General features: G+C 42.0%; 1 protein-coding gene across 1 annotated transcript in view; it reads right to left on the reverse strand.

Annotated features, from left to right (window-relative positions):
* LOC131480858 (midasin-like) overlaps positions 1-12,740 on the reverse strand; it is a 304,439-nt gene extending 291,699 nt beyond the window's left edge. Inside the window, exons 1-5 of the mRNA XM_058667335.1 lie at positions 12,591-12,740; positions 11,747-11,869; positions 10,168-10,365; positions 8,471-8,578; positions 7,911-8,099 (exon numbers count right to left, since the gene is read on the reverse strand). Of these exons, the coding sequence (XP_058523318.1) occupies positions 7,926-8,099; positions 8,471-8,578; positions 10,168-10,365; positions 11,747-11,869; positions 12,591-12,740 (753 nt within the window). The 3' untranslated portion in view covers positions 7,911-7,925. The remainder of the gene's footprint in view (positions 1-7,910; positions 8,100-8,470; positions 8,579-10,167; positions 10,366-11,746; positions 11,870-12,590) is intronic.
* Positions 12,741-13,134: the final 394 nt, after the last annotated feature.

The raw sequence follows: 13,134 nt of genomic DNA on the forward strand, positions 1-13,134 counted from the left end.
ACCCCAAAAGGGTGTGTGTCTGTGTTCTGGATGTTCTACTTCCAAACAACAATCTGCTTTTGGTCTAGAAATCATCAGAAGATATTGCTGCTGCTTATATGCCACAAGTCACCTGTTTGGCACACTAGGACGAAGCTCTGGGTTCCTGGCTTCAGCCTGGCCAAGGGCTGGCCATTTCATTTCAAACATCTATGGGGTAAACCAACAATGGAAGCGTTGTGTATGTGTGTGTTTATAGTGTCTCCCTCATGCTATAACTCTGATTAAATAAATAAATCTAAAAAAAAAAAAGACAATGTGAACTCAACTACTTTTTTACTCAACAAAGTATTCTGACAAAGTATTTCAACCCGGGCCCTGCATGATGGCCTAGCAGCTAAAGTCCTTGCCATGAACATGCTGGGAACCAATACGGGTGCCGGTTCTAATCCCAGTAGCCCCGCTTCCCATTCAGCTCCCTGCTTGTGGCCTGGCAAAACCGTTGAAAACAGCCCAAAGCCTTGGGACCCTGCACCCATGTGTGAAACCTGGAGGAAGTTCCTGGCTCCTGGCTTTGGACAGGTGCAGCATCAGCCATTGTGGCTACTTGGGGAGTGAATCATCGGACAGAAGATTTTCCTCTCTGTTTCCTCCTCCTCTCCATATATCTGACTTTGCAATAAAAATAAATACATCTTAAGGGAAAAAAAGGAAGGATTTCATCCCTTTATTTTATTTATTTATTTTTATTGGAAAGTCAGATATATGGAGAGAAGAGGAGAGACAGAGAAATATCTTTCATCCGATCATTCACTCCCCAAGTAACCACAACAACTGGTGCTGAGCCAATCCAAAGTAGGAGCTCTTCCAGGTCTCCCACGCGGGTGCAGGGTCCCAAGACCTTGGGCCGTCCTCGACTGCTTTTCCAGGCCACAAGCAGGGAGCTGGATGGGAAGTGGAGCTGCTGGGATTAGAACCGGCGCCCATATGGGATCACGGCGCTTTCAAAGCAAGGACTTCAGCTGCTACGCCACGCTGCCGGGCCCCATCCCTACTTTAAAAGCCAGACAATATTACTATTGCCTTCTCCTACTCTTAGAATGAAAAAAGTGCAAAGAAAATAAAGAAAATAAGTGTGATTACTTGGAGCAGTGGTATCCAGATTAGAATATGTGAAAACACATCACATACAACATATTCTCCAAGCAGAATAGTTATGCAAAAAAATGCGGATAATAAAAATTAACATAATATAACAGAATTGCGTATACTTTCCTTACAAATTTTAGTGATGAGAATTTGAAATACCTTAGTATTACATGGGAACAGAAGTTGCTATTACGATATACGTAAGAACAGCCTTTACCCTTAAATTTTTTGTGAGTCTTTCTCCTTAATTTTTAAGTATCTAAAGAATAATACTAGGTCACAGATCTCTGCAAAGAATTCCCTCAGTAACCATTATAACAGTGGAAACACGAAATAAAATGGTGCTGAAGCATTTACAGACTAAGTGTCTATAAATTCCCTCATTACTGGAATTAAGCTTCCTTACTCACAAAGCCCCTGTGCTACGTTCTTAGCTAAGGGAGCTCACCAAGACAGGCTACATCAGTTCCCAAGGTGCTGCTGTCAGCTGCCTCCTTCTTCCTGCTTCCCAGCAGCATCAGCCCTATCCATCAGTCTGTAATCCTACTTCCCCAGGGCTATGTATTGGATGTACTGCTATTTGAGAATGTTAAAATTCTCACTTTCAAAGTTCTCAAATCAGGACCAGTTCTAATTCATAATTCTAATTTGCAGAAGGCAGAAAAGGAGTAGCATATTCTGCAAACACTAGTCTCATGTATCCAATGCCTATTCACACCACTATCTATCCATATCTATCCACCTGACAACTTACATGCCTGTCTACTACTGAACACTTATTTCTTGCTGATACTCCCCATTCCAGCCCTGCTTCCTCTGCCAGTCTACCTTTCTCAGTAATGGGTTCCACTTCTCATGCAATGATTCAACCGCAGGACCATCAGGCTGTCCTGTCCATTTCACCACAAATCTACACTGTCATTATCTCTTGTCATGGTCCACAGGAAACAACTCCTGGCTACTCTACACCACCAACCCAAGGAGAAATTTCACTGCTCTTGTTTCCTGTTGCATCCTCATAGCCTAGCAGTGTCTGGCAAATACTACAGTCTCAGTATATACCTGTTACCTGAGTTAATGAGGCAAACAACGCATGGCTCCACAGATGAGTAATATGTACACAGAGGTACTACTACACGTCCACTGTCAGATACTTTGGCAGAAACACAAAAGTTACAAATACCTGAAATTGGGATGTGGTGTTATCATGGGAATAGATCCATCTACCATTCCTCTCTCACTAACAGTGAGGACACCTCCAGGCTCAAGCAACACATTCAAACGATCCAGCACTGATGGGCTGCACAGACAGAATTCAAAAGATGAACACATTGGCACATCGGCTTGATACTACAGTCTCTCACACAGGCACCCACCTACTTCTGACCCTCTTCTTTCTCTCAATAAGGACCATTTGCCCCATTAAGAATTGTGATCTCTTCCAAGAGGAGATGTCTACATTAGTCTCCTCACTCCCCAAAGCACACTGCCAACCTAATGCATTTCACATTGTAAGTACAGGAAATATTTGCTGGCATAAGTGAAACAAAGCCAAATGATAGGAAATTCCCTCAGTTACAGTCCTTTCCTTCCTCAATCCTCGCCCCCGACTTCTAATGTTATTAAATATTTTACAAAGTAGCTAGAGTACCCGGCGCATGGCCTAGCAGTTAAAGTCCTTGAACGCGTCCAGGATCCCATATGGGCACCAGTTCTAACCCTGACAGTCCTGCTTTCCATCCAGCTCCCTACTTGTGGCCTGGGAAAGCAGTTGAGGACGGCCCAAAGCCTTGGGTCCCTGCACCTGTGTGGGACACCTTGAAGATGCTCTGGACTCCTGGCACTGGATCAGCTCAGCTCCAGCCATTCCGGGTGCTTAGGGAGTGAATCAGCAGACAGAAGATCTTCCTCTCTGTCTCTCCTCTTCTCTTTGTATCTGACTTTCCAGTAAAAAATATATAAATCTTTTTTAAAAAGTGGTGAACTTTAAAAGAAAAGAAAAAGAATATAGCTAGATTTCTAAGTCAAATACTCCAGATAAAAAAAAGTTCCAGGACCTTCATGGTAGCCTAGCGGCTAAAGTCCCTAGCTTGCACACACTGGGATCGCATATAGGATTTTACATTACACAGAATCAACAGCGACCTACCCAATGAAATGTCATCATCACTGAGGCACATTTAGCAAATGTCTGCTCAGACAGGAATGCCTGGATTTGAGTCCCATCACTGCTTCCAAAGCAACAGGTGATGGCTCACAGGTGTTGGCTCACAGAGCTGGGTCCCTGCCATACACCTCAGAGACCTGAATGAAGATCCAGGTTCCTGTTTTCTGCCTGGCCCACACCTGGCTACTGTAGCCATAAGGGAAATGAATCCCAGATGATAAAGTTCTCTCTTTGCCTATCAAATAAAATAAAGACAAATAGAAATGAAAAGAAATGAAGACAAATAGAAATGGAAAGACAAATAGAAATGGAAAAAAAAAAGGATGGTGCTTCAACCTGGGTTTCTACTTTGACAAGATACTTATAACCACAAATTTCAAACAGGTCCATTTGCAATGAAGCGTAAGACTCTCACTTGCAGAAGTTACCATTGTCCAGCAGTAGCCAGTCTCCAGACTTCAGGGCCTGCACCAACATGCTGTCTACCCATTCAAAAGTGCCCTGCCTACAGCCACTGGCTGACTGCATAAGCTTCACTCCAAAACTTCGGAAGTCTTCCACAAGCTTGGCAAACTCTGAAATATCACAGATAAAATAAACATCCATAACACTTATTAAAAATCAATACAATTTTAAAAACTTCTATTGAAAGAACTGCAGTTCAATTTTGTGAGGTACAACGCAGAATAAATATGAGGATCTTAGGGGAAAGGGGAGAGATTACTGTTTAATCACAGATTAACAAAAATGTTTTGGACAAAAAAATACTTCTTACTTTCTAAATTGATGGCTAAAAGCTCCTGGGTTAATGCTAGGGTGAAACAATGAAGATATTTCTGTTACAATTTAAGAAACTGTAACAGAAGCACAAAGACATCTCCCACCTATTGTTGGATTTCTTCTATCATATGAAAAACGTACTCAGGGTCTGGTGTTGTAGTACAGCTAGTCAAGAAACCACCCACAACAGCAATATCATATACAGGCACCTATTTGAGTCCATTTCCAATCAAGCTGTCTGGTAACCCGCAAAGCTACAGAAGCTCGTCCAAGTGGACAGGTCCCTGTACCCATATGGAAGGCCCCAACGAAGCTTCTGGCCTCTGGTTTCAGCTCAGCCCAGCCCCCAGCTGTTGAGATCATTTCCAAGGAGTGAACCAGCAGAAGGAAGTTTTTTCCTCTCAATTCATCCCTACCTTTCTCGAATAAATAAATATTTTATTTTTAAAGATCTATTTTTTTAACTCGAAAGACACAATTATGAAGAAACTGGGTGGCAGAGAGATGTTTCACCTGTTATTTCACTCCCCAAATGGCCTTAACAGCCAGACATGGGCTGGGCCAAAGCTGGGAACCAAGAGCTTCTTCTGGGTCTCCCACACAGGGGCACATGCCCAAGCTCTGCTGCTTTCCCAGGCCATTAGCATGGGGTTAGATCGGAAACAGAGCAGCTCATATGGGATGTCAGCAACACAGGCAGAAGAATGGCTTGCTATGACATTATCCCAGCACCTAATAAATCTTAAAAAATAAAATAAAAATGGAATGCACTCTGCTGGTACAATGTAATTAGTGTATTAAAGTAGGTTTCCTTTACACTGGCTACATCATGCAACTGTCATTAACAACTGGGATTTGTCAAATGCTTTGTAATTGATGGTGCATATAACCTATGGCTAGAGATTTTTCATTGAGTCCTTTGTGTTAGAATTGTTGTATGACCCTTTCCACATCACAAGTAAAATCCACTGGGCACCTGTTTCTGGCTATGAGGGACTACAAGATGTACACTTAACTTGTACCTGTTAATCACAAAAAGTGATACATACTTCAAATATACACACCTGCCTTGGAGTAAGAGTTGATCTTATTGATAAGCTGCTGCATGAGCAGTAGCACTGCTTCCAGTTTATTGACAGTCTCCATTGTGATGCCTTTGCCATCATCTTCAAAACACTGAGGCTTGTATGTCAGGAGGAAGTGACTCCAGGCTCGCAGCACGACCTCAGCATCATCAGTACTGACCAGGAAGCTGTCCCGCAGCAGTGCCCTCACTGTGTCTTCCACCTTCTCCAGCAGCTGCTTCCAAGGTCGCCTAAGATCAACCTACAATTTGGGGAGCACATAATTTAGCCATTGGACACAGAAGACCCTCTATCGATCATGGGGTGGTGCTTTTTTGCCTAAAAAAGGTAAAGACAGAATGTTACCTACTCAAATCCACCCAGAAGCTCCGTGATGTAGACTGCACTGTTCATAGCCATGATCTTTAGTGGGTGACCAGTCAGGTGTGCAAGAAGCTGTACCAGGCTGGTCTTGCCCACCGAGGCTGACCCCACAAGGATGACCATCCAGCTCATCTGTACACACTTCATGATCGGCTCCAATGACTGGAATGACTGATGCAGGAGTGACAGGGGTCTGCGTGATGGGTGAGGGACATAGGTGCCCCGGGAAAGAACTGAGTAGCCCAGCTGAAAAAATAAAAGCAGTGAGAACTCATGAACATGCTTGAGGATGGCAGGCAGAATAAGCAACAGAAATTTTTCAGTTAAGTAGAGGGTTACACTACTCTCCTCACTTGGATATCATAGGGAGTGATATGAAACAGTCTGGTCCCCAGGTATGGAGTAGAATTTGAATCAAATACATCCTTGAATACACCAATGACCTAAAGAAAAATGATAAAATTGAAGGCAAAAAAAATTACTCCATAAATTCCATTTTAAATAAAGCTTATTTATTTAAAAGGTTTTCACACACACACACACACACACACAAGCAAGCAAAATCTTCCATCTGCTGGTTCCCTCCCAAATGGCTAAAACAGCCAGGTTTAAACCAAGACAACGCCGGGAACCAGGAATTCCAACCTGGTCCCTCACTTGAGTGGCAGAGGCCCAAGTATGTGAGCCAGTATCCGCTGCCTTCCCACATTATTAATAGAGCTTGCTGGAAAGAGGAGCAGCCAAGTTCATACCAACTATTCATCCTGCTCTATCAGGAAACAAGCAAAGTGATGAGACTCACTGTATCTTATTTTTATCTTTTTTCTTTTCATTTTTTCCTTATGCTTTTAGAGATTCACTATATAACAAAAATCATAATTCCTTTACCTCTTGCAGCCATCTATTATAAGGGTAGACGGAATATGCCATTGTCATGGCATACCCAGTTAAGCTTCCACCTGCAGTGCCAGCATCCCATATAGGCACCAGTTCAGGTGTCAGCTGCACTTCCAATCTAGTTCCCCTCTAATGGCTTGGGAAAATATCAAGGATAGCCAAAGTCCTTGGGCCCTTGCACCCACAGGAGAGACCTGGAAGAAGCTCCTGGCTCTCAGGTTCAGACGAGTCCAGCTGTGCCCACTGTAGCTGTTTGTAAAATGAATCAAGATCTCTTTGTTTTTTTCACTCTCTCTGTAATTCTGATAAAATAAATCTTTAGAAAAAAAAGGCTACACACATAAAATTCTGAGTTCAAGAAAAGAATAGCCACATAATACAAAACCATTTTGAGAATCCAGTGGAAACACAAGATACCAGACACGAAGGGGCTGTGCTTTCATCTTTTAAGATGCCAGCTACAGGGCCCAGTGCAGTAGCCAGTGTGCACATGCCAGGATCCCATGTGGGCACCAGTTGTGTTCCAGCACCCCTACTTCCCATCCAGCTCCCTGCTTGTAGCATGGGAAAACAGTCGAGGATGGTCCAGAGCCTTAGACCCTGCATCAGCGTGGGAGACCTGGAAGAAGCTCCAGGCTGCTGGCTTTGGATTGGCTCAGCTCTGGCCATTACAACCACTTGGGGAGTGAAATCAGAGAATAGAATATCTTCCTCCCCTCTGTTTCTCCTCCTCTATGTATGTCTCACTTTCCAATAAAAATAAACCTTTAAAAAAAAAACAAAGATAACAGCTACTAAGAGGGTAAAAAGCCACTGAGTCTCCTGACTTCCCAGCACTTTCTTACCTCTGTGCCTGGCCAGATGATGAAGACCTAGTTGTTTATTACTATGGAACCCTACTTTTTTTTTTTTTTTTTAAGATTTTATTGTTATTAGAAAGCCGGATATACAGAGAGGAGGAGAGACAGAGAGGAAGATCTTCCATCCGATAATCCACTCCCCAAGTGAGCCGCAATGGGCCGATGTGCGTCGATCCGATGCCGGGACCAGGAACCTCTTCCGGGTCTCCCACGTGGGTGCAGGGTCCCAAAGCTTTGGGCTGTCCTTAACTGCTTTCCCAGGCCACAAGCAGGGAGCTGGATGGGAAGTGGAGCTGCCGAGATAAGAACCGGCGTCCATATGGGATCCCGGGGCTTTCAAGGAAAGGACTTCAGCCGCTAGGCCATGCCGCCGGGCCCGGAACCCTACTGTTTTAAAGAAGGTTTACGATTATGTAGATCTAGAAAAATAGGCTAACTGCGTCTTCCAAAGTAAAATACTTTATACTGTGAGAAAATAGATAGGGGAACATTTGGCGTGCTTCCTTATTCCTAAAGTGCAAGCAGCTTGACAAGGCTTGGTGTAACTGGTATGAGTATGCCCATTCTCTTCTTTAGGAAGAAGTCAACTTTAATATGGAAAGAAACCCAAAGATCAAGGGAGAAACTCACCTTTTCTTTGTCTTCTCAGGTTCTCATCCTCTTCCCATGGACCAAAAACACATGCTGGCCAGGATCGTAATAACCAGAGAACTGTTCGACGAGCATCAACTGACACCAGCGGAAAAGATCCCGGAGGCTGAACTCCCAGGGTCCTCCTTTTTGGCCCCATTTCTTCTCAACAGTCACTTTGTGATCAATCTGGGAAAAAAATATGGGAAAATAAGGGAAACATGTCCTGCTGCCAGGTGCCACAGTCAGTGTTCCCAGTGTACTACAGGGTATGTAATCTGGGTCAGAGTCAACAGGCTTCACTCAGATTACTTTCTTCCACATAAGATTTCCAAATGCCAGAAGCCGGAAATACTCCATAAGCATTATTAATGAAATTTACAACACAGAAATTAATTCTTGCATCATTCAAATGAGAAGCTTGCCTTCCACAAGAAATTCATAGAATCCTAGGTGATTTATTCAAATTAAACTTTGATTTGGTAGAGCACCACCACATTGAAGAAATAGTCATATACAGCTAGGACAATAAAGAACAATTAAAACAAGTGGGTATCTACTTGGTTATTAAAAACGACCATTTTCTTCACAATAGTTTTGTCAATGGCTGGAAACAAAGCACTGGCAATAAATTCCATATCAATTACTGTAAGAGGATCCACAAAAACCTTTAAAATTAAAAAGCAAAAGAAATTTAATCATTTTTCTTTGTAACATACTAGAAATGATATCACTGTCTTTTTACCTGAAATTTTTAACACTAAATAATGCTTAAACAATACATATGATCTTTAGTTACAGACATTACTCTTAGTGTATTCCCAGGATGAAGAAAGGTAAAATCTGGTTCTTGCAGTGTTATACAGTAAGTGAAGCCACTGCCTACAGCACCAGCACCTCATATGGGTGCCGATTCAGATCCCAGGTGCTCCCTGATAATTCACCTGGAAAGCAGCGGAAGTTGGCCTAAGTATTTGGGATCCAGAACTAGACCCAGGCAAACATGCTAGGTCTGACTTGGCTCAAGCTTAGCCATTGTGGCAACTTGGGAAGTGAACCAGTAGGCAGAAGATCTCTCTCTCTTGGTTTCTGGTTCTCTCTCTTTCTATAACTCTGCCTTTCATATAGACAAATAAAGCCCACATAAAATCAACAACTATTAAAAATACACGGATTTCTTTTGAATTCTACTCAAGAAAAAAGACAGACATGTGCAATTTTTTTTTACTTAGTTTTTTAAACTTTTCTAGGTGTAAAATACAATGGCTACAAAACACTGGATGGTAGGTATAAAAGTGTTAAAACTGAAAAATTTTGTGAGCCTTTCAACTGAAAATGCTCATGATAAAATGGTCTTAAAAGATACCAGCCTGGGCCCGGCGGCATGGCCTAGTGGCTAAAGTCCTCACCTTGAAAACCCCGGGATCCCATATGGGCGCCGGTTCTAATCCCAGCAGCTCCACTCCCCATCCAGCTCCCTGCTTGTGGCCTGGGAAAGCAGTCGAGGACAGCCCAGAACTTTGGGACCCTGCACCCGCGTGGGAGACCAGGAAGAGGTTCCAGGTTCCCGGCATCGGATCGGCGCGTACCTGCCCGTTGCGGCTCACTTGGTGAGTGAATCATCGGATGGAAGATCTTCCTCTCTGTCTCTCCTCCTCTGTGTATATCTGGCTGTAATAAAATAAATAAAATCTTAAAAAAAAAAAAAAAGATACCAGCCAATTTTTAAACTCCAAGGGATAAGGTACGTCATTTAGTCAAGTAGCACAAACCAGTTGTTAAAATCAAATAAACATAGACACATCCTTCTACAAAGAAAAAGTAAAGAATAAGATATCACATAATAATTCATGTGATACTGGAGTTTTACTCATCTTAGCTTTCTCACCTCACTGTTTACAAATTCAAATATATAACTTTTAAGGTGAAATTTTCCTAATGGTTTGAACAAATCACATGGACTAGGAAAGGTCAAACACTGTAGCCCATTCCCGAGGGTAGCCAATAGAACCCTGAATAGTACAGTGATGTTACAATCCTCTGGTAACTAATCAAGTCCCTCAAGTGATTCAAGCCAACAGAAAAGTGATTAACAGAAATCAGTCAAATCAATGTACATCATATAGAGACAAGAAAAGGGAGCCATTAAGTTGGTCCTCTTCCACTGTCACAGTGAGGTCCCACAAAGCCAGGTCACAGCCACCTCATGACTCCCTGCCTTTCCACCACCAGTTTCTATGGCAACAGTGAATCTCACCTGAGTAAATCTGCTAAGGAAAGACCTGGGTAAGCCCTTCCTCCCACCTCCTTGTCTAAAAGGATTCTGACATCCAAAAATCTTTGTCTTTTCATGCTGTACTTGAAAAGTCATCCCCAATTCTGGTACGAAGATTTCTCCTCGATGGTCAAAGCAAGCACTGAGTCCTTCCAATATGGACTGAGAAGCCAGGTTAAGCTATTTTGGGAACAAAGAACATATGTACCTTTCATTATCTGTTTTATACAACTATTAAAACAACAGGGGAATGATATCCAGCAAAGTTAGCTTATCTTTAGCAGAAAGCTCAGTATTTAGCATCCCTCTTGTTTTGAAACATGCAGTCGATGCATAGTCTATTATTCATTAATTCAAATAGATGGGGAAAAGATTTTGGATGTAATAAATACAAGCGTATATCAATTATTCTTAAGTAATGTGAATAAGCATTGAATTAATTTTATAAACTTGCAATCTTCTCTAAACTTATTGTGTCTATATGTACACCACTAATGACCAATGCTGTAAACAAGAATTTCCCAAAAAACTTACCAACATACAAGCTTTTCATTTTCATGGTCTAACACTAATGGAAGGAATAGACAATGTTTCATAGTTATTTTATACAATTTCCCAGCTCAAAGACTGAGTTAAATCTCCAAGAGGGCTTCACTGACATAATACATTCACCAACAGTTCCATGAACAAGAATAATCGCAAGGGGTTCTCATATCAGAAATGAGGAGAGCTGAATTTACACCACAAGGCTGGGGAGGCACATATGCTGTTTAAGTAGTGGAGGAAAAATCCAATAAAGAAAATATGAATCAATAAAATGCATATGGGGGAAAAAATCAAGACCCTCAATGGTAATATTTACACCAGCACTACAACACATAAATTTTTCTTTGTTTTATCAGAAAATACACAGCACAGGTTAAGCCTCCACCTGCAGCGACAGCATACCATACAGGTGCTGTCTCCAATCTCAGCTCCTTCACTCCTAACCCAGCTCCCTACTAGTGTGCCTTAAAAAGCAGCAGAGCATGCTCCAAGTCCTTGGGCCCCGATCCACATGGGAGACCTGTAAGGCGCCCCTGGCTTCTCGACAAGCTGTTGAAGTTACTTTAGGAGTGAATCAAAAGAAGAAAGATCAGTATCCTCTCCTCCCTAATTCTTTCAAATAAATAAGCCTTCAAAAAAAGTTCATTTTCAAATACAGAAGGTTCTGTGGGCCCTGAATGTATTTCCACAGAACAGCAGAATAAACAGCAGCTTTCAGCATTAAAACCTGGTTCTTCCTTTGCCTAAAGAAGCTACAACGCAAATTACAGGCAAGAACCTGTTCCTTGATCTTCCAGAGAAGGGAGGCTAAACTAATTAAGGTAGAATTTTTTTCTGCAGGAGAGTTTCTGAGTTAGAAACGTAGAGGGGCTTCTCTTATTCTTAAAAGAAGCTGTAGAGGTTCTCTTAACAACAGAACCTCTCTTCACTAGCCATCAGCACGCTCACTTAGCAAGAGCTAAGGAAAGCAGGACTGCTTCTCCAGCAAATGACCCTGTCCTGGAGAAGCCCTCACCTCATCCAACACCACCCAGTGCCCCTCCTTCAGAGCTGCCAGCAGGGGGCCGTCGCGCCAGGCAAATTCTCCTCCCTTGCCACCTTCAACAGGGAGATCTGCTCCAAATAGGTCTGTGATATCCTTTCAAAGAGGGAAGAAAGGGAGAAAAGCCAGTATTATCAGCCACAGAAAAATAACTGGAGTCTAGGATCCTAAAGCTGAAATGAGAAGCACTTGGGCTTTATATCCTACTCTTTATCCTTATCTGTAACATTTACCCTGCCTTCTTCCTGGAGCCCACATGGTCCCCAAGCACCTTCTCACTGCAATGCTCATGAGTATCACTCAGTCTGAGTTGGTACTCTAGGTTAAAAGTTCTCATTCTTCCCTGCTGAACATTAATTTGTGAACTTCAAAAAAAAAAAAAAAAGGAAAAGGAGAAAATCCAGAACATTAATAGCAATTCCTAGGTCCTGTTTCCTAGACGCCATTACAAAAGATACACTGCATTTGTCAGCTCTGCCCTATATTTTCAAAGGTTTGTTTACAAGCCACTTTATTTCTACTATTTGGTTATTTTTCAAAATGAAAAACCTAACAGAATTATAGTAAATAGAAAAGTAGGTAATTCTTTCTCATAAGATGATTACAATACGGCATCTAACTGAAAATACTACTGTAGGTGTCAGCTACTAACAAACCCAGAGCAGTTAGCTGCAAGATTGAGGTTTACATCAATACATGAAATGTTTGACACTACACAATTAATACCTATTACATAATAACTTCAGTGTAGGAAATTCTATAAATACAAAATGCCACCAATAACTATTCCCATCCACTACAAGATGATAAAGCTTACTGTCTGCTCCGATAAGTTGATTTGAATGAGAGTGTGTCCTGAAGCCTTTGCTAATGCTGCCACCAAGCTTGTCTTGCCAACACCAGGTGAGCCTTGCAAAAGAATGGGTTTGTTCAGTTTGGTAGCTCGTAAAAGCCTCTGGGCATTCATAGCGGTAGTGGCTGCACTGAGCGCATAATCGGTGATATTATTCCTGCAGAGGACAGTACCTTCAGGGAGAAAAGCAAAGGCACATGTAAGCTGGACATACCAAATTCAAACATACATGTCAACACCAAATTCTAAGAATGCATCATTGGATTGGTAGTGACGGTCCCTATTTCACCTTTTCCCTACTCTGGTATCCATAAAATGTGGCATACAATCATCAACTCTGCTATACAGATCTAACTCCCTATACACACATAGGTCTAATTACAAATAAATATCTCTGACTTTATAATCTATAATTCAAATCATCAGTAACACTCGTACATAAATTTTCATAGTAACTAAAAGCCAAGCAATTCCAAGGCTTTCAGGTCACCTAGACAATTAATGATAT

Source organism: Ochotona princeps, chromosome 7, assembly GCF_030435755.1.
Source record: "Ochotona princeps isolate mOchPri1 chromosome 7, mOchPri1.hap1, whole genome shotgun sequence".
In the NCBI taxonomy this organism is placed as follows: domain Eukaryota; kingdom Metazoa; phylum Chordata; class Mammalia; order Lagomorpha; family Ochotonidae; genus Ochotona; species Ochotona princeps.